The 22715-nt window shown below is 45.7% G+C and overlaps 2 protein-coding genes and 1 long non-coding RNA gene across 4 annotated transcripts in view; 2 read left to right on the top strand and 1 right to left on the bottom strand.

The window, feature by feature from the left end:
- The window catches only part of LOC135386178 (uncharacterized protein DDB_G0287625-like), a 370446-nt gene that overhangs the window by 59303 nt on the left and 288428 nt on the right, over positions 1 to 22715 (top strand). The gene's annotated exons all lie outside the window — the stretch shown is intronic.
- Positions 1 to 22715, bottom strand: part of LOC135386179 (uncharacterized) — a 200007-nt gene that overhangs the window by 65351 nt on the left and 111941 nt on the right. The window lies entirely within an intron of this gene.
- Positions 7460 to 8953, top strand: LOC135384111 (uncharacterized). Its single transcript, XM_064613333.1, has 3 exons — positions 7460 to 7875; positions 8092 to 8189; positions 8527 to 8953. Exons 1-3 carry the CDS (start codon positions 7707 to 7709, stop codon positions 8812 to 8814), a joined length of 555 nt encoding a protein of 184 aa, XP_064469403.1. The 5' UTR covers positions 7460 to 7706; the 3' UTR covers positions 8815 to 8953.

Here is a 22715-nt window from a genome sequence, read left to right as displayed (position 1 = left end):
GCATCAAGAACGCTGGAATAACGTGAAAGGTTGAAATATGGCTGACTTCGAAAACGCGCTTCACCGGTAATCAAGACGTATCTTGCCTATTCGACGACTATTGCACTTCAGTATTTCGGTTTTCCCATTTCTTTCTCCATCATAATGTGAGGAGGGAATCTGTTTTCCCTGTCGCGCTCTGCTCCCTGTCATAAACTTGAGGCGGACATCGAGGCACCCTGCTCTACTCGCACCGAGGACCGGGAACGACGCAAAGTGACCAAACCCGGGCTCGCTGTGGTCCCGGTTCGAGGAATGAATGAGGTCCGTGAAATGCCACGACCTTGGGAAGAATGTATATATTGTAAATAGACCGCAACGTCTGAAAGACGTTCGAAAAAGTGCTTCGACTACACGCTGTCCGTTGTTCTGGGGACAAGCTCCCCCCCCCCTCCTCCAAGTTTTTCCTCCCCTTACAATAAACGGTAATTGCACATGACCGAGTGTACGAAGAAGTTATTTTCGATTCAGTAAGTTTAATCCGTTGGGAAGGGAGAAATTTGTACCTAGGAATATTTAATCTTTGTGGCTAATAAATATTCTATTTCTCCACTTTGCAGCTATGACCTAAACTGAAATTAGAGTAGCAGTTACAGTCACGCAGTTGTTACAGCAGGACGCTACCGCTAACTGGCACATCTCAGCGAAAGGAAAACCTCAGAGGGTTTAGCCTCAGAACGTTCCGTAGCGCATAAAGTACGACACGTAGAAGAATAATTCGTTTTTCCTCTGCATTCTGGTACAATGCGCCTATGGTGTAATGAACCGCATCTATGAAAGTGTCTCAACCCCTTGAAGTGTTTACATGCTGGATATATCATGCACGCGAATTTTGTTTGTCGAATTCCGTCCAGCTAATCCTTCGCGCATAATGCAACTGAAACATGTGTGCTATACGTACCAGATTTATTCACCCAGTCTCTGAAATTTCTGACTCATAGCTATGGTGGCAGCGTTAGAGTCACTAAAAATAAGCTTCGCTTCAGAGTGTCGACACTGGGTTCCAAGAGCGAGCATGCGCCATCTTGTTTCCGCGCCACGGTAGCCACGCGCACGCGCACTTCAGGCGCATTTTAACGGACGATGCCATCTATCGTGCGTGGGTGAAATGTTCCTTTCTCTTGCAGCTAGTCAAGGCTGACGCCCTGGAGCCCACCTTAACATCCTCGGGACGATCTGGTGGACAATACATAGATTATAGCACAACAATCATACACGCTTCTCTATCCTAGAGTCACTAAAAAAGCTTCGCTTCAGAGTATCGACACTGAGGTCCAAGGGAGAGCAGGAGCGCCATCTTGTTTCCGCACCACACCGGTACCATCCCCAGTTGAGGATCAAAGACGGCTACCATAATGCTCCCTGTGGGATAGAGAAGCGTGTATGGTTGTTGTGCGATAATCCATGTATTGTCAACGATAACGTCCCGAGGATGCCAACAGAATGTCAAGATGAGCTCAAGGCCGTCAACTGCTGCTCGTAAACGAAAGGAACACTTCACCCGCGCACGATAGATGGCATCGTGCGCTAAAGTGCGCTGTGCCCGTGCGCGTGGGCAGCGTGGTGCGGAAACAAGATGGCGCACGCTCGCTCTTGGAACTCAGTGTCGATACTCTGAAGCGTAGCTTATTCAGTGACTCTACTCTATCCCGCAGCGAGCATTATGTTAGTCGCCTTTGATCCTCAACTGGGGACGGTACCGGTGTGGTGCGGAAACAAGATGGCGCTCCTGCTCTCCCTTGGACCTCAGTGTCGATACTCTGAAGGGAAGCTTATTTAGTGACTCTACCGAGCGTCTGCCTCGTCATCTCTTGTACCGGAAGCGTCACTTCAACTCGCTTCTTCCCCAGTCACATGAACGCGAAGGACGACTTGTGCGTGTTTACGGAGCATCTCTCGGAATAGATACACGGTATTTTTTCTTCGATGACGTCAACAATACAGGAAACCCTGAATAGCACGGCCGCCCCTTAGTGCCAGAAAAGTAACTAAACTTCGATTTTACTGCGCGTTGAAACAACTTTGCGCTCCTGCATTGGCTACACAGTATTTTGCGCCTTTCTAAAGTCACGTGATACGACGGAATGCCGCACTCCTTTATTGCCTGCCTCTTTCGAGCAATATATCTCATTTCTGGGGCCTGCACGGAAGTGCAAAACGAAAGAAAACAATGATGTGATTGATGTCACTGTACCAGGCCGTTGTGTACGGAAATGAAGTTAGAATGGAATGCTGCGATTGTACGTGACTTGTCTTTTTATTCCCCTTGCTTTTTAAATAATGTCCGTCGATGTCTTTATTTTTATGTTATTATTACGTGCTACAATGGGTCCACTTGTGTACGTTACGAATTGTCCTCGTTTGGATTTGTACAGATTTGTACCACTTGAGACAGAGTTGCCAGCTGAAAACAGGAGCAGCATCGAAAAGTAGGATTCAAAATGGAATTCAGCTCGTGCCCGATTGTCATGCGAACATTCTGAAATTATTCATGCAAAACGTCTCTGGTATGAACAGCCTTGAAACAACTTTTCTGTGCAGTTGAACCAAAAAAAGATTGGAAAATTAATTTTAGCTTTCAGTGTGTGTTTCTTCACTTCGCCATGCCCCTTCTCTGCTCTGCACATTACATCACGGATGTGGTATAGGTGCTGTTGCTCCAGTAGCAAAAGTGGGTATTCCAATTCGTCGTCTGCTACTCTGCTGACGTCATAAGCGTAGAGAGAAAAAAAGTGTCATGTGGTGTGTTTCAACATCTTATTGTACTCCTGCTTTGCCGTAACAATTTTATCTCGCTCTTCCGAATTCTCCTGACGCTCTCAATATAGGAAGCAGTGCACACAAAATTTCGTAAACGGCAAGGATTGCTTAAGATCGTGAGCAGTTACACCTGAAATGAATACGTAATAAAAGGAAAGCCGCTTCTTTGAAGATGCGCAATAAACCAAATAAAGAAAAGAATGGCGTTCCTTCACGAATTTTTTGCGGACGATCTACCGAACGGATTTTTGTTCTGAAAACGGTTTTGGTATCTGGTGACCGAAGAGATCAGATGTTCTCATTGGAGCAACTTCGTAGCTTTTATAATTAAAAAGTTAATTATTGAAAGTTAATTAAGACATTGCCTTAGGAGTCTGTTAATGCCCCCCTAGGGAGTGCCCTTCAGCATATGCTACATTGCAATTGATTTCATCTCGGAAAAAGTGATTGATATATTTTTAAAACATATCTTCACACTTAGCGTGGACACCCTGTATATATACAGGATGGTCCACCAACCACGATAGGAATTCATGGTAAAAAACATAGGCCCGGGAGAGACATGCCCCCCTCGTGTGGCGTGTCAATGTAACCTCCTTTCTTCGCAGCTTTGCGCGCAAACTACGAGCCGTCAAAAAAGAGGCGGAACCAAGGTCTCATTTCCACGGATTTTCGGCGAATTTATTTCGGCAATTTCCATTGCATTACGAGTGGGATTATGTGATATACCGAGTAAAATGACCACGGGGAACCCATTTCCGCAAAGAAAACGTTAGGTTGCCTTGGGAAATTTCGGAGTTCAATTCAAGAAATCAACTTTCCGTCAATTGACATGAAATAAAAATGTTACCAACATGTGGCAAAAGTTATTGGCAGAAAAAAAAAATCCCTTGACCGCATGTCTCTCCGAGTCCTACGTTTTTAACTATGAATTTCTATCATGGTTGGTGGACCACCCTGTATATGTTACAATGTGCACTATACCATTATCATCATCACCCATTTGATCACTGCACGAAGCTATATTGCCGTTTTCATTTGATAAGGAAGCCCGAAACGATGGCAGCTATTCTCCTATTTCGATTATCATAAAATGATTCCGCGATCAACGTCAATAAAGTCGGAACACTTCCTTGTCTCTTGCCAAGCCGGAATAACGTGTGCAGAACACGGTCTCCGCGTATGCTTCCGTTCTGCAGCCGAGGCATGTCGCTTTACCATCAACGTAAACCTTTTTTTTTTTTTTTCGATGTTAAAGCAACTTTTCCATCCAGCACGGCTTGCTGACTACGGCTTCCGGTCCCCAGAAGGCAAAGAAAAAAAATGGGTACACTTCCGCCTTTCATCCATGTTATCTGATCGTATACCGTCGCCGACAGACGGGTGCAACCGAGAGCTTCACCCTGCTGTCGCCAGTCTCGGACAAGATGTCAGTTAGAAGAAGGGTTGTGCCGTGTTGTTGCGAGCAGCGATTTTTGCCAGGCTAAACGATTCGCGCCCTGTGGCAAAGAGGATGCGCATTTTTAAATACTGCTAAGATAAGGTCTGTCGCTTGCTTCAATGGCGCACGATCTTTTGGGGATCACTTGTTGCGCAAAACTTTGCAATGTGGGCTTTTAAACAAAACAGCGGAGGGATATGAAGCATGTCACAGGGTCTAGTTATTCGTGCGCACTGGTGACGACAAAGGTGCAATAAGATAGCGAGGAACGGAAGAATGCAATAAACTGGAGATGAAGCCCTGTGAAGTGGGGTATGGGGGGGGGGGGATATGTTTAATGCAAAGTAAAAAAAAAGAGAGGGGAAAGGTTAGCCACGATATGGGCTAGGGGAGTGGGGTAGGGTCCTGTGGCTACCACGGGGAAACATCTCATGTCATCATCACTTCTCCTTCATTTATTGTTGTTGTTGTTGGTGATGAAGCTCCCCACTGGTTTAAATGGTGATGGTGATGTGATAAAGAAGAAAAAAAAAGTGGGGGACGGGACGTGAGTTTCGACAAAGTCGAACTGTACGCTTACACACAGAAAGTACAAATAGATGAGAGATGATGAATAGAGATGAGATGATCATGGAGTTCAACATGTGGTTCAAAAGTTTCGACCAAGTAATTTAAATGCAGTTGTTGTTGTTTGGAGGTTCAGGCTTCGGATGTAGACTTGGCAGGTGAACAACATAGAACCGAATGGAACGACACTGAATCAAGAAACCAACTCAGCATTCAGTGTTCCTTTTTTTCGTCTTTTTTTCTTTTTTACTTTGTTTTAGTGCCGAGTTAACACCGCGAAGCGAGTTTGGTCATGTGCAGTGCATAAACGTGGTCACGTGGAGAGAGGAGAGAGAGTGGAGCGGGCATGCGTCCAGGACCGACTTCATTGGAAACTCAGTCGAATGGAAAGCCCGCACGGAAACCCATGGAAAACTTGGGCAGCGCAGCCGGTGTACTCGATACTCTGATGGGGGACATTCTCAACACGCAATGCAACTTCTAAAAGAACAGGAAGGAATTGCCCATTGTTCCTTTTTCATTGAATATATCCTTCCGTGCAATCAGATCGTTTGGTACGATGTCTTTGTGCCGTGTAGTGCAGCCTTTGTATTTGGTACTTCGAAGACGTTGATTTTGTTTGCTCAACTCGCATGACGATATATCCCTTCATCTGACTTCCATCCTCATCCGGTTGTCATGTCCACTGCAGTTGTAATAGCCTTACATCCCCTAACATGCTGCAGCACTGAACTGCCCGCTATCGTGCGTATGAAAGATGGACATTCATCAATACTGGTGTTCATGGGGCCGCTGCAGTCATTAAAAGGTTCGGTCGACGCGAATTTATGGCCAGAAAAAAGCCTTCCAGCGATACACTTTCTAATGATAGCAGTTCTGTTTCGAGATAAAGGTTATGGGGAGACGCACATATACGGCTCGTTTACGTGCAAACGATGCAGTCAGAAAAAGTTCTTCACAGTTGATACAGTTGTTCTATTGTACTACGGGCGTGTGCTAGTGCGCTGAAGGTTCCTGACTGTAGCGGTCTGATGGACACGGAAAGCCGAGGCAAGCACACGCGATGCGGAGTAGAAAGATTGACGATGCCTAATCCTATCTCACAGCACTTAGATGTTTCGACTTCATGTCAAAAGATGTGTTCAGCTGTGCAGTTCTTGTAGGCAACGCGTTCCTTGAGTGTGAGGAGAAGCAGAGAAAACAGGCACGAAGGAAAGTCTTGTTCCTTCGTCTGGTGTTTTCACTGTCTTCGTGTGCGTCGCCCAGTGATATATATCCATACCCCCCCCCCCAACACGCCCCGAACACCCCCCTCCCCCCCAAAATATCTGTAGGAGACGTCCTAAAATTTTCTGAGATTGCACAATATTTCGTGAAAAGCATGTAAAGACACCCCTTTGCGGAGCCCAACATCCCCAAGGATGAAATTCTGGGTAAACCACTGGCGTCGCCTACAAGCCTGTTACACCAGTAGTAGTAATACATATGGTGGATGGGGTGCTGTAGCAATGCGGTTGCCTCATAGGGCGCCTGCAAAAAGCTAGTCCGTTACACCAGGTTGCTTGTAGCACTACACTTGGCGGTGTGGTGATGTTCAATAATTATGATAATAATAAAAGAGGCGAGGTCTACCTGCTCAGCCATAACCCATGTGTGCAGTGCGCATTTCTGTCATTTTCTTCTGAGTCTTGTTTATCTGCTGCGGTGGCGAGCGACATCTTGTGGTCATGACGTATTTACTGTAACCGTAGTAAATCGCGGCGTAAATGCGGTGCACAGGCATTCCACATGCATTCTCGTGAGGAGCGATAAGGTGGAGAGAGTCGTCTGTTAGATAATGGCGTGGCACAGCAAGAGTGTATGAAGGTATCTGTTCCGGCGCAAATTAGAGCAGGCGAAAAATGTTGGTACGCTGCGTGTTTAGGGGCTTAGATTTCACCGAACACAATTTTAAGATGTGGGCTGCATAAAGCGCAAAATAAACAATCTTTGAACGCGATGTGCATATACTACGATTATCCCCGTCATATTATTTTTGGTAACTACAAACTAAGAAATAAAACAGAACACACTCGCCGGTTCAGTTCCTAATTTTCTTCTTACCCCAGTACTGGTAAAAGGCCATTGCTTTTTTATTGCGTTCTCGTGTGGCCACTGACCGCCGGTTGCACCAATCTCGGCTTAAAACGCCGCTCCCGGGAGACCGGCTTAGCGCTTGAGTTCCCTCAAACCAGGTTCAGCGGGGGGAAGCCCTCAACTTTGCGTTGCACCAAACCTCACGCTCATTTATGCCCGTCACTTTGCCAAACCTAGTTTAGGCTAGGGAATTCTAGGGAATTTGTTCGTCTGCTTCGACGGCCACGTGTTATTGGCTTTTCGAGATCACATGACTATGCAATACACCGACACACCTTGCGACGGGCCCAACACGCTCGTTTGTTTCCGTGACAGCAGACGACAGTTTTCTTCGCTGTAATTGAACTTAATTTGCGTTTCTACTTTTGAAACAAGGCGAAATAAAGCTCTTTTCCAGCCGAATTGTGTCGTTTGCATGACTCACTTCATTCTGCAAATGCTGTCGTCTGCTACGCTGTCGTCTGCTTTGTTACAGTATCGCGACTGCTGTGTTATCATGTCGTCGAGACCGCGGTGTCCAAATTTCACACCGAGAGAGCAACAGAAACTTCTAGATATTGCAGAAGATTACATAGGTATCATTGAAAACAAACGAACAAATGCGGTGACAGTCAGGCAGAAAAACGAAGCATGGGAAACCATCGCCCGCCGTTTCAATTCGGCACCAGACACAACCTTCCGGGAGCCACGGAAGCTCAAAAAGTGTTACGAAAATCTCAAAAAAAGGAGCAGGAGGCTGATAGCACACAACAGAATTCAAACTATGCTGACAGGCGGGGGAGAAAGGGACTTGCCAACTGGTGAAGGAGGCGAGCAACTGACGACGACCCAAGCAGCTCAGGAGGTAGAGACGGCGGAGAGAGTTGCCGCTCTACTGGCGGAACAGTTTGCACCGAACGAAAATGCGTTCGACTCCGATGCTCCTTTGTACGGTAAGGCTAACTCAAATAGCATTTTCATATCCCACCTGCGAAGCTGTATCAATGAAAAGCTCTCTCTTTAAGAACTACCTTAAGGATATTTGCTAAACCACGTATTACAGCGTAGCGTAAATTTTGCATGAAAAATATATATACATGCTATTTAAAAAAAGGTAGAGCCATCCACGTAGAATATGGTGCCCTGATACTTTCTGTGCATTTTAACAGGTACGCTTGGGAACGCTGACACAGAACGAACCAGTATCGAGCTGGAAGTAATGGCTGCCCCACCATCTGCCACTGGGCCCAGCACATCTTCAGGAACTGTGAGGATCTATTATAGTTTTTTTTTTGTTTTTTTTTGCAGTGGGACGGTGTTAGTGAACTCATATTGTACTTGTGTCTCAAAAAATCCTTGTAGTTACTTCAGTTATAAGATACGTTTCTAAAATGGGATATTGGGATCAAACAGGTATTTGTCGACGACTATCATATCTTTTTCCCACCGACATGTCACATTGCCTGCTTTTGACTTATAGTAACAGGCCCGTTCCATGGCACGTTTTTAAACATGTTGTAAAAACTGAAATGCTCCCCATACAATGCCTTCATGCTAGGCTCTCCTATCCACTGTAATATCTTTTGCTGATGCCACTATTTCAGGTTGAAGCTTCTACCGTGACACAAAACGAAAGCCATAATGTCATGCCTACAGCAGCATCACGTATGGCGGGGCAACCTGTTAGAGCATCCACCAGCCAGCGTGCCCTGGACACATATGCTGGAGTTGCTGATGCCAGAAAAGCATACTTTGAGGAAAAGCTGAAGATGCTGAAGGAGCAACACGAAATGAAAATGAAGGTGCTCCTCTGCGAGGCAGAGCTGACAGAGACACAGCTGGCAAAAGCAAAGCTTGAATTACAGAGACTGCAACAGCATACTCACATTTAGCATATGCTTCCTTTGTTGATGAAATATATATGTTTGCAGTATAATATATAACGCAGTAATATATATATATATGTTTGCAGTACAAAGTGTATGACCCCTGCATTTAACTAAAAGTGACTTGTAAATAAAGCATTTTTCTTGTTTGCTGTGTCTATCGTAGTCTTCTTCAAAAATGACCTTGGAAAGATGCCCCTCAGAAAAAGATGCATGTCCTGAAGGTGTTGGAAGTCACTGTTGTGCACCAAGAATTCAGACTTCCGGCAGACTTCAGACTTCAAGTTCCGGCATTTTGTCTCACGACGATATACTGGCAGAAGACACCTTTGTAATTTTTCGTTGTCTGCGATAGCATCACAAAGTAAAGGTAAAAATATCACGGAAAAAATCTCAATAGCTGCAAAGAACAACCGGGTGAAAAGGAAACAAAAAAGAATGTTAATAGAAAAGGAGTTGCCATAATATTTTGTAGATTGATTTATGGTTCTATTTATTACAAGGGGCCGCAACAAATTGATCTGCGCTTCAAACATCTTTGGCGAATGTAACGCGTTTCACTCAAGGTAAATGTGTTCACATAAAACGACTTCACAAGTAAATACGAGTCACAGCTATGATATGGAAAAACCCATAGAAAACTACATGTGTGTGTTCTTTACTTCATTCAACATTGAATTGGAGTAGCTGGCTCTCTTAATAAGAGCCACACTCTCCATTTTATTACACCAAGCCAAACCTGGTAGCAGAACCCTCGTACTTTCATTTCAATTAACAGACACTGTTCAACTTCAGAACACCCAAGAAAGAAGTGTGTTCACTGCAGCAGAGACAAGCGCCGCACAACCAAACACAACTTCTGAATTTGTGAGCATATGCGGCACTTGTGCAAGGATGTGTACACTGTGTGCTGCCCTTATACTATACTAAACTATTGCTTCAGGATGAAACTTCCGCAGAAGCCAGTAGCGTAAATCAAAATGAGAGGTCCACAACACATCCACGCACAGGAGGGCCCTCCAACCGGAGTGCTTTCCACAAGTATGCTGGAGTGGCTGATCCGAGGAAGGCATATTTGGATGCAAAGTTAAAAATATTGAAGGAGCGGCATGAGGCTGAGATGAGACTGCTTTGTATCAAGACAGAAGAAGCTGAAAACCAAGTGAAAAAGATGAATTTAGAGCTGCAAATCGTGCAAGAGAGTGTAAACAACCAGTGAATTATGTTTCTAATAATGCACATCCAACATGTGCTCCATTTATGTGTACGTACATGAAATATGCAAAGCAAGCACAACCCTTTCAATGGGGAAAAATTTGCTGTGCAAATAGTCGTTCTTTACAAACGCTTTGTCCTCATCACTCTAAAAAAAGCCTTGGATGAGCTGTTGTCGCGTTCTGCTTCCGGTCGAAGTGTCCAATCCCGGGAGAGGTTCCACTTCAGGATGAACAGGACGTGGATCATCATAATCTGCACCTGGCACAGGATCACCAGTTGCAGAGACAATGTTATGTAACACTGCCATAGCAACAATAGCCTCAAGTGCTGTACTAAGCTTGATGCGAAGCCCGTACCTGAGAGCAGGGAAGCGCCGCTTCCAAACACCAAACATTCTCTCTACAGTGTTACGGGTGCGTATATGGGATGCGTTATATCTTCGTTCGGATGTTGTACGCGCTGCTCGAAGGGGTGTCATCAGGTATGGCCGACAGGCGTATCCGCCGTCACCAAGCAGAAGTGACTGGCCATATGTGCCCCGTTCGAACTCCCCTTGCAGCAAAGAATTATTGAAAATCGTACTGTCATGGACACTCCCCGGCCATCTGGCAACAATATTTGTGATTTGCAGGTGTGCATTACACACAACCTGCACATTCAGAGAGAAATATCCTTTCCGGTTTCTATACAGCTCTGCTAGTCGACCACCTGGAGACTGAATTGCAATGTGGGTGCAGTCCAGAGCACCGACAACAAACGGGAAGTTTGATATGTTATAGAATTCTTCCGTGGTGGTAGCCCGCTCTGTTGCTGTTGTCGGAAATTTAATCATGTCCTTTGACAGAGATGCCAGTACACGTGACACTTTCTTAACAATGCGGCATACTGTAGACTTATGAATGAAAGAAAGGTCCCCAAGAACAGCCTGAAATGTGCCTGTCGCATAGAAGCGCAGCGTTATCAACAGTTGGTTGAGTGGCAACACTGGGTTGTTTCTGTTGCTTGCGTGTGAAAGTTGTGCCTCAAACAGTCCAAGAACGTGCAGAGTCGCAGCTTTCGTCAAGCGGAACCTTTGCCTAAATGCCTCATCATCCAACCTGCTAAATGGGTCATCTCGTGGGCACATTTGCCTTGGCATTGCTTCCCTTGGCAGAAGAAGAACGTCCTGTAGATCTTGAATGTCACTGTCCTCAGACAAGAACCCAGACAAAAGTGCAGTCATTTTGTTGACCAACAAGAAGTCGCAAGACGACCTCCAACTGTTTTGTCGTCTGCAATCGCAGCTGAAGCTAATTCGACAGCATGAAAGAGACCGCGATTGATGAAAATTTCGTTTTTACATTACAAAAAGAAAAACGTCCAGGAAACAAGTGTGAAAGACTACAGCTATTTATTACATGAGGACTGTACAATACATCGCTGTTGGTCTGCATTCGTCTGTCTGCGTAACATCGTCTGCGAAGAATCCCGGGTTACAGAAGTGAACAACTTTCGAAAGCAAAAACCCAGTGTCAGAGTAATTAAACACTCATTACGCGGAAAAAGTTAATTTAGCAAGGGCTACCGTACGTTTGGGCAAACACTTGCAACGCAGAGATCGTTCCGTTGCCACTTCTCTCATCCGGACCCAAATCACAGCAATTTATGAACCGTGCACTGACGTATTTCACTTGTATCGATGAGCTGCGCCGTGAACAGCACTTCGTAAACCACCACATTCACATACGAACACAGGCAGCCAACGCGGCTGCTCACATATGTTTAGCTACCACATCTGCGGCATTATTTTACACAATTTGTGCTCATAAAAGTTGAGCGCGCACACACACACACACAGCACCTCACAACAGTCAACATGTCCGCTTACACGAAACCATTCCGAGGACTTGAAAATGCGCCCATCCTTCTTGTCAGATGCAACTGTATCAACAGAAGAACCGTTGACACTATTCTTCCTCGTAGTAATGACAGAAATTCATTTGTTGTCGCCTCCGCACGACTATTTCAACAAATAATCGAGCAAACAGCTGACGGCATCAGCGCGGCTCCTCGCCCTGAGCCGCCGACGAGGGCGGTTCCGCTGAGTGGAGGTTTAATAGCAGTTTGAGGGCGGCGCTAGTGTTGAGCTCGTTTGGTGCAACGCTCGGAAACTGGAACCGAGCTCAACTAGCTCTGCGAACTCGGTTCTGCGTTAAGCGTCGTTGGTGCAACCGGGGGTAAAAGTTCCATTTAAACACCTGTACACTAAACAAGCACTCGAGTATCAATTGCTACATATTTCAACACGTTTTTGTCGTGCGTATACGATTGATCAATTTTTAAACAATGTAATGCGTGTTCTGTGTGGAGGGTGATTAAATAGTTTTCAACCGGAGGATATTACTAATTTGAGGACGCCGTGTGGCTGGCCGGCAATCAGTTCACCCCTCCGCACGATTCCATAGTGCGCGCGTCCGGACCCGAGTTTCCATAACGTGTTATATCTCCATTTACACAAGGCAGGCAGAACGCTCATCTATCCCGGCGTCACAACATGGCTCTGCCAATAGATCGCCTCTCCTACGGACGCCTATCAGATTACGATTGATGCTGCTTCTACCCAAAGTCGTAAAATTCCGCATCGACAAACATGAAAAAGTAAGATAAGTGCATAACAAAAAACAAAAGCTAATGGAAATATAATAAAAGAAAAGCTCACCGAAAGCGGTTCATAACCTCGAACGAGGTTTCTCTGCGAACGTGATGGATATTTTTGCCGAGCGAAATCTCTCTTTCGATCTGCCTCGAATCCTCGATCCACCAATTCCGCGTAAGTTACCTACAGTCCTATCGTTTATGTTGGCTCGTCGCTGTGACAAATAGTCCTGTCACACAGTCAGTGTTTAGTGCTCATTGAAGCTAATGGACATTGAAGCACAGCTGTTCATAGAGAGAGTTTGGCCATTAGGTGGAGCCTAACTTGAACCGCGTCACGCGATGTCACGACTGAGCGAGCTCCCTCGATGCGCTCCATATGCAGCGCTTGACAACAATTATCGTCCAGCCGTAAGCGGTTGGCGACGCCGTGTTGATGAAAAAAGCGTTGTTCACGATGCAAAAAGGAAGACACGTGCGTATCGCGTCCTTCGGGAATCCTTAATCCTTAAATCCTTTCAGTTTGGTAACAAGGCCTCCCTTACCACAGGCGCCTGTGAGTCATAAGCCGGCGATTGTGGTAGATTACATTTAGCGCGACAAGACCACCCGTCGACTACGAGCGGGTGGACGGCATCAAAATGGCGCCCGTCGGCTGGCTGATAAAGCGGATTTCGCTTGGATTCAGGCTTTTTGGGCGGTGCAACGGCGACTCTGACGTCAAAACAGGCTTCTCCCATAAAGCGGCAAAAAGATCGAAAGATGGCCAAACACTCTTTATGCACGGCTCTGTATTGAACATGTGTGTAGCGCCACCAATCGTATAACGTGTGAACTTGTCAAAGGGCAGAAGGGCGAGTTGAGATTGTGTCGTCTTCCGTTTTTCTTCCGTGTCTCGGGTTCCATTTTTGTAATTGTCAAAGGGCATTGGATCCAATGTTCCCTGATAGGTTCACACGTTGAACGCTTGGTGACGCTAGGCGCATGTTGGCCATTGGTTTTCCAGTGCATTTGTCTTCCCGCAGTAGAGTAAGCCTTGTGGTTTACCCGTGCTGGAAACGCTGCGAGGGATGAAACATCCTCACGTTGCGCCTCTCCGATGCGAAGGCGCGGTGGCGAAGTGGCAGTTCGAACATGACGTGAAACACGGCCCACCATGTACCCCCCTCGTGGTCCTTGCGCCGCTTGGGGCAACCGACGCACCCTCTGACGATAGTGCCGCCGTCGGTTGGGGCGACGGCTCAGAGTGGAGTAGTGGACCGCGACATCACCCGCAGTGAGGTTGTGCATATCAAAGGCCCTTCCGAATAGCGTGTAGGTGCAGTCCCGATGGCGACGACGAGGAGTCCGCCTTTACACGGACGCGATTTGGAAGTCCGGTCTACCCACCTAGGTATAGGGTACCATCGGCACCGGCCGAACGCCTTTACTCGGTTGCAGACGGAAGTCTGGAGTGTTCGTGGGTGCAATGCCTCCCAAGAGAAAGCTTCTCGAGGAAACCTCGTGCCTCGGTGTGGGAACGAGAACTGTGTCCTACGCCCACCCCGCGGCTGACCACCGCTTTTCTTGGGGATGTGGTACGAGAAGGACGTGCAAATAACGGGTTACCGAACCGTTTGCCGCACCGGAGACGTCCTTGCGAAACGAAGGAACACTAGCGGCGACGTTTCCTTACGGAACCCTAAACCCACCCGGCCGCTTAACACCGCTTTTCTTATGGATGAAAGGGATAAAAGTATCCTTCATCCTTCGCTGGATTTTTGTGATATCACTTTTTGTCCGCATTCTCGAGGCGCTGTGCGGTCATTAAATGCGTACATAGTGAACAGGAGTAAGTGATATCGTGTATTTCAATACGGCTAGCGGACGGAATCTAAAGTCGCCGTTTCCCTGTTTTTACACGACAAGTGTACCTTGTTTAGCAGACTTCGTTCAGAAAGCTTAGACGTACCCTAGGCTCCCCTGTAAGCTCACAGGTATATCCAAACCGTATTCAGCATGCGTCTTGTCTTGTGCTGCTCGTTTTGGTCTTTTCTTCTTACCACGAGCTCAGGGATATGCTGCCAACGTAAAATATCGTTGCTGTTTTATGTTATGACAATACATTTGTCACACTCGGAATAATTTGTCATTTTAGCGCATAATAACTAAAAGCGTGGTGAAAATTCATAAACGCTGACGCATATACAAGTTTCGAAAACAAAATTGGGGTCCCCCTTTCACGAGCCACATCTTATTTATGACAAGGGTTTAAAAATGTGTTCCGGTACGTGATTTTATAGCGTGTCATCGCTTTACGTTTGAAGTGGTGATGGTCTTTCCCAAATTGGACTCACGTTGGAGGCCAACATCTCGACTTGCGCTAAAGTGCAGGTGACGATGGCAACGACGAAGTTGAGAAGACTTGCGAGAATGCCCTGCATCTAGACTATTTGAGGTCCGTCTTCACGTTCCTGAGTTGCTACTACCTGAATACGTCCCCCTAAGTCCGCTATTTTCTATGAAGCGGAGTAATGGCATTTAATTTCCCGTCGTTCTTCATTCCTTGCTACAACTGGGAAAATAATTTTCTCGAGAGTCTGTTTGCCAGTTACGTTTTCCACTACAGCTCTCTCTCTCAGTTTCTACCAACCCGGTGCTTCTTAGAGCTTTAAAAGCGGTTTCCGCAGCGCAACAAGGTTGAAATCCGGAGAAGTCAACCTGACATAGCGAGCGCGCCGTGAATTCCTGAGAAAATCAATGCGGAAATGCGCAAAATATATTGGGAGTGCACAGACACTACAGACACAGGCGCTAACAAAGGAAGTATAGCAAAAAAAATATATATATATAGCAACCAAGAAAGGAATACCATTCGTGCAAAAAAAAAAGAAATCGAGAAAAATCCGGCCCTGAATTCGAGTGTTTCAGGTTTGCCGTGTTTGCACGCGTATATCTTGCGAGTTTTAAAAGGTATTGTAGTGGAGTTTTTTTATTCTTTAGTCTCCATACAGACCAGCAGTCCGAGCGCGAATTTTGGCACGCAGGTGCAACGCTTTGTGCTATAAAAAATGGCGAACATGATCTCTCCGAGCAGTTTTGTTCCAACTTCGATGCGTTATTTCTCTGGCTGTAGATGTCCCTCATTACCATTCTTGATATCAGTTCATTCAGCTTTTAATGCTCTTTCATGTGATGTATCTATCGTGCGTATATCTCAGGACTACCGGTATCTCCTGAAACAGGCAAATGTTTAGGCATATTTAGAAAAAAACAAAAAAATAACAAGGATTTTGCGCGTCCGTTTCTCGAAAAGGCCCCTTTTGATTTCATTTATATTTTGCCAGGACGTGGCACGATGTTAGACCTTTTATCTGACGAGAACAAAAATCTGCTTCAAAAGGCGTACACTGGCGATTAGCCCGTTAAAACGCGGCCCTATTCTGCGTGCGTACGTGTCGGAGCCCGTCTGCTTGTACCGCAGAATTGCAGGAAAAGGGACAAGTTTGTGGTAATTTATGTCGATAAAGTGGTAAAATGGTAGTTTATGTCGATAAAGTGGTAGTTTATGTCCATATTTGCAAGACTGCGAAAGCGGAAGATGTATTTTGCAATGACAGCGACACGTGATTTCACTCAGCTTCTATGAAAACGGCATTTTTCTGCATTCACTGTCCACGGTACGAGCTATGAATGTTTCTCGGCCTCCACTTTGCGATGTGTTACTGTACCACGCATGCAAACATTGTATGCCACTTTGATGCGGTATACATGTACTCATTCCTCTTCCTTTTGCATTCTAAAACAAGCCACGTCCTCAGCGCGTACATGGAGTAAATGGACGCGCTTTACGTGTTTCGTGAAGCACGTTATCTTATCTTGTGACCCTATAGCACTCTAAGAAAAAAAGGTTGAATTTTCTACCCATCTCGGTAGAGCTGCATTGCTACCACATTTCTACTGAAACCAATTTTACCTTTTGGGTATAACTGCAGAGTAGAAACTGTCGTTCTACCAGCTTGGGTAGGAAATTCTACCCTTTTTTGCTTCGAGCCAGCGTGAGAGAGAGGAGCTAGGGAAAGGGACGCCACCGCTTATACTAGCGGAGGAGAAGGCGCGCGTGGATTGGCCCGAAATGGTACAATTACTGTCGTTCTACTAGCTTGGGTAGGAAATTCTACCTTTTTTTTCTAAGAGTCTAGGATAACATTTGGCACGGGTGAACCCAAGTTAGGTGTCGTGGCATGGTGCTTGATTATTTCACCGATCCTGTCACACGCACTTTTACCGTGGCCTGTTCCTATGAAGAGCCATGTCGCCATAGAGCCTATGCCGATTTTTATATTGGCGAGCAATTGTGCGGGATCCATATGTTCATGGTTATCAGGAAGCAACTCTTTGGGTATCTCCTACAGTTTAACACACAGGTGCTGTATATGTATATCTCGAAAGAGAACATTATGGACGCCACAATAGTCGGTTAGGATTATTTTTGTATTCCACCTCAAGATTCTCTAATGTTCGGTGTACATGTTTGGTGTGCCTCGCGCGGGACGACGTGTTTGATCAACCCGTACTATGCTGCAAAGTTGCTGCCATCCAGCCAAGTTTCAATAAACAGTCTGGACCAGCAAATCTGGTTCAGTAAACGGACACTTTCCCGCCACTTTGCACAACGCAACTAATCCACCGACGCTACACAGAGACCTGTACCACCACCTCTCCTGCGGGTGTACCTAGAAATAAAGTGATCGAAATCCCCGTTGCAAAATAAACTACCGTAAATAAATGTCATCGGACGATAAAATGCATAGTCGCGCGCGGGAAACTGACAACAGCGAACTTAGACTAAACTGAAAATAAAAATGCAAACACCGAACTTGGACTACCCTAATAATAAACTAGCCAACGTGCTGTTCCGTCGTTTCCGCCCTGCTAAGCCTAACGGCCGGTAAAATGTGGCTTTCATTCGCTGAAACGGCCTGAACAGACATCATGTGAATTTGAGTTGTTAAATTGTGATGTCGTGTTTTTAAACAACCGGGCGGGAATATCGCGGTACTCCCCCTTTCCTCCCTTTCTTCTTTTGAATAAACATATCACCCCCTGTAGACCATAGTCTCGTACCACGAGCTCACCGCAGACTATGGATATTGCCACACACACACACACACACACACACACACATATATATACATAAAGAGACGATGATGATATGGGGCACTGATGCCGGTAAGCAGGCTGGGCGCTGCCCCAGTGCCAATTTTAGAAAATGAAAGGTGACGATGGATATTGCCATTTTACACAGTGGCTGTGGCATTCGCACGCCGCAGCCATCCTGTCCATCCTTCCAGCGAAGTATCCCATATTCATGGCATGTGACGTGCCACCTATAGGAGCAATCATAGACCGAGAACTAACCTGGACACGTCCCGTAAGGCGATCTGTGGCAATGCCAACAAGTTTCTTAACTCTATTCCGCACTTTCGTGGGTCAGGCTGGGGCCCATCCGGTTCACTGACCTACGTCACGTTCACTGTTCCTGTTACTGGGTACTCTAAGCTAAGATATGGTCAGTCTATTTTGCACGAACTCAGCAGATGCTGAGAAAGAGAATTACCGATCCCAGGACAACGGAGACATGTTCTGTTTTAGCGGGGCCGCGGGAACCACCGGTTCACATCCTACGGGGCAAAGAAACCCTTCGAGCTTACACACGGTAGCTTACCCGGAATATGCATCACTACCTCTGGGATATCGCACCAGCTTTTCCATCGCCATTCGTGGAACCCAGCCCTCTCCTTCCGATTTGTTTCGCTTTCAGTCTGTCTACCAAAGTTGTGGTGACGTTTCCCTGGTTGAGGTCTATTCGAACGCTTTACGAGCGTTTGGCCGAGCAGTCACCTTTTTGTTTTACTACGCGGCAGTTTTACTTCGCCAGTAAAACTATATGTCCATTCTATATCTCCATTCCTCGGAATAGGATTGGTGGCCCGATTCCGCAACCCTGGCTGACATACTGCAACTCCTCGCCAACTGTCGGCGGCACAACACCTCTCGTGTCAAGCTCAGGCTTCGCCTGGGTCGCTTCGGATATACTGACCATACGCTACGAACTTTACTTCATTTATTGTTATTGTTGTTGTTACCGGGTCCTACACGAAATGGCGGCGTGACAGCAGAGTTCCTGAACTTTCAAATTGACACAAGCCTCATTAGCGAACTGTGAACACTTATGAGACCAATAAGGAACAAGTGAACGGCCCCTCCTCGTTTCTTCACACGCTCATGCTTTCACTGTCATAGTTTTTTTTTAAGGACGAGCAGACCGTGGCCTGGCTAACATTTCCTTCTTTCGAATAAACATACTTCCCACCCCCAGCCTGAGACCGGTGGAAATAATAAACAAGCACAGAACTGCAGTATTGCATTTCCGGTGGAAATATGTTTTTTTAAATGTTATTTTCGTGATGCACCGGAGGGCAGCTCTGCTAGCTATACATAGGTAGTAGTACATATCGTTTTACTCAAACTTATCATCGTAGACAGATCAATATAATTTTGATAGACATATGAAGGTCTATTGACGGCATCACATTACATGATTATAAAAAAATGACTCAGTAGCTGGTCCTCATAACTTCGACCAACCTCTCCGCGCATTTTAACTATACATACCCCCCCCCCCCCCCCCCGGATATATTCAGTTAAGTTGATGAGAATAGTACACATATTTAACAAACGTATTAATATTTCCATCGTCCAACACCTTCGCAAACCCAACAGTTCGTAATTTAACACCTATTATCACCCTGCGTCGGAGAGCACAACAAAAATAATAAATGTCAATTCAATAAGAAAAGGCACCGGCAGTGAGATCGATGTACGATCGTATGACCGTTTTTTTTTTTTCTATAATCAAACTCAAACTCAAACTCGATGTACGAAGTAGTGACGAGGAAGGTGATGAAGACGAAGTAATGAATTAAAGGACGCAACTGGGCGTTGCGAAGTTGTGTTGTGTTCTTTCATATGTTTAGTTGCCTCGTCTGCTACTATACGTCATAATGATCGTGCTCACCTCGCACTCAGGGCACTATAGGCTTAACTCGTTAGCACAACGAAAAAAAAAGATGCGTCTTGAACGCCGGAGGCCGTATTCCATCGCTCCACGAAATCAAAGCGGTTTCCTCACAATCGATATCTTTGAAATCGATAGCGACCCTTTTGTTGCAGGCTGCCATATGCCGTATGCTATGAGGCATACGCGGCTTTGTCTCACGCTGTTTTACATACAAATAGGTTATTAAAGCATAGTACCACTGTTAGTTTGAGCTAGACAGTTTGAGTTTGATTATACGAAAAAGAAAAAAAACGGGAGCTAGACAGTCGTTTCGATACGTTTGATAGGTTTGATTACTTCGATACGAACATGTATGAAAGTGAGCTTACGATATAAGAGGCGTCACCGCACTGCAAAACACAACATTCTGCAAAAACAGAAAAAGAAAAAGAAAGAAAGACTGGTTAATATTACGTAATATTGAGCAGACAAAACAGTATATATACGTTGCGAAGAGTGGATTGAATTGGATTGGATCGGAAAAAGAAAAATATGGAGAGGTTAGTCCCGACCCAGTCAGAACTGGCTACTCCAGAACGCGTTTGTGAGTGAAAATAAAAAGATGAGCTAGGAAAAAGAGATGCGAAGAGTACTTGCAGTAAACTGCACTGCTTTATGCGAAGTAAGCTCACTCAAAACTGCACTGTGTGGATGTGATAGTTTAAGCACGTACTTGTCGTCACATCTCATTAGTGCTGGGATTTTCTTAACGCGAGCTACATGGGGCCAGCCACCGTGGAGATTCTTCCGCATCATTATAGGACCGCGTGGCCAAGAAAATTAGTGCCACCGATGACCACACGAATAACCGCATTTAAAGGTCTTCGGCACAATGCCAAAAGACGCACACATTTTTTGCTGCTTTAACGACGCATTCTTGTCTAGTTTGTTTGGGTTTTCAGGGACCTAAAACAGTCCTTTTATAGCGGTCAAAATAGTGAAATGCGAATGCTGTGAAATTCACCCCAAACACAGGACAGTTATGTTCGTGGAAGACTGCCGTATATAGCTATTACGGACGTGACAAACGCAGCACGGCAAAACGTAACGTTAGTTTCGCGCCCTTGTGCTTTCATATTACCCCTAATAACTCCAACTGCAATGGCGTACGTCTATTGCTTTGTTCATCAAAGCAGACTGTAGCGAAACGGTGTATACAGCAACAAAAAATTTAAAAAAATAAAGGATACGCGCACACACATAAAAGGCAACGCAAAATAATATGGGTTATGTAGTAGCTCTCGACGTTTTACAACTTGAAACTAACTGCACAGTGAGCAGATACAGGCTTGCATTTTAGAGACGCCCCCCACCACAACACGTTGCTTAATGAAATAAAAAAAAAATATCATTGTTGTATACGGATAGCTTCCGGTTTGTTTGCAAAAACTGCAAGAAACGTACAAGAGGGAGGCAGTAAGCTAACTGTGAACTATGGATAACTGTGCAGTAAGCAGCTCGGGGTCGGCAGCTTTATTACTGTACTTTTTAACGTTTGTCGCGAAAAACGGCTGTACGGCGTGAAATGAGCTTAATGAAGGATAACTGGGCACTAAAATGCAAAAACACAACTTATTCTCGAATGAAAGCCTGTCTTTCAATTTGTATAATGCACGCAAAATTAGTTCACACACAGCGCTACCGTTTAGAAGAAAATCGCAATGAAACCGGAACCGTCTTTGGCGGCAACAAATGGATCATAGGGAAGCAAAGATTGGCGGCATCCAATCAGACAGCAGAAAAAGCGCGCGCATACCTATCGTGCGCGTGTGGAAGTGGAACGGGTCCTGTCGTAGCGTTGTCTACATGCGCGGCATGGTACGCATTGCTGCATTTTTCAATGCCAATTTACTGAATTGTAGCCCACAGCAGTAATCCGAAATATACTGTAGTGACAACAATTATCTTCTCGTCCTTCGGACAGCGTGCTTCGTAAGTCGTGCTATGTTTTTCGCCGTCACTGCTCCATGGCGTGCACTAAAGGCACGCGATGAATACTCGATGCACCAGCTGAAACGACGTTCACTGCGTATAGTGCCGAGGCAAGAAAGAGTCCGGTATAATTTTGATTGTAGCTGCGTAACCGCATCATAGTCAACAAGTGCGAAATTAACACAGCGTGCGACGTAATAGACTTCTCCCTGTTTGTAAACAAATGACGTCGTAGTGTTCGACAGCGCCACCAATTTGGTATAATTGAACTACGCTTGAAGCTAGGGGGCGAACAAGGTCGCGCCCGAAAGTCGCGGTCGTGAGGGGATTACGATGGTCCCTGAAAGGGACGCGACCTTCAGTCCTAGTTTCCTTTCAATAGGAGGCAGCGAACACGTGACCATTCCTGGAACCCAGCCCTCCCCTTCCGATTTGTTTCCGTTTCAGTCTGTCTCCCAACGTCATGATGACGTTTTTTCCGGTAAAGGTCTATTTGAAGTAAACTTGTGGTGGCATTTTAGTGCCCCTTTAACCACCATGACATTACTCGGACGTATTGCACGTTTCGTTCCGAAACCGAAAGATGTAAAGATCGAAATGCAGTAACAATATGACAGGTTTGTTGCGTTAATGTGTCCACAGAAGAGATTTACAGTGTCCGCACAACTTCGTGCAATGTTTTAGGCACAGCGTTGTTGGCTTACAATTTCTGACAGCCTCACCTAACCTTAAAAAAAAAAAAAAAAACAGCTCCCTGTCGTCCTGTCTCCATGTGTCAACGTAATATGCTCTCACTGTCTCCCTTTGGAACGAGTGGGACCCCCCATGACATTAAAACCCATACTCAAATACGTGCTAGTCACAATTCAGATGTGCTTGACGGGTCGTCTCCCGCTGACGGACATTTCACCATGGACCGCAAGCCCACATATTCTCTCATTTGAAACCTTCTCTCGCCACCTTAGCATTTCGAGTTCATCCGAGCGCTGCCACCACAAACAGCAGTTCGTAAAGAAACATG

Source organism: Ornithodoros turicata, chromosome 2, assembly GCF_037126465.1.
Source record: "Ornithodoros turicata isolate Travis chromosome 2, ASM3712646v1, whole genome shotgun sequence".
Classification (NCBI taxonomy): Eukaryota; Metazoa; Arthropoda; class Arachnida; order Ixodida; family Argasidae; genus Ornithodoros; species Ornithodoros turicata.
Note: the sequence above shows the minus strand (reverse complement) of the source record. Positions and strands in the feature narration are given on the sequence as shown.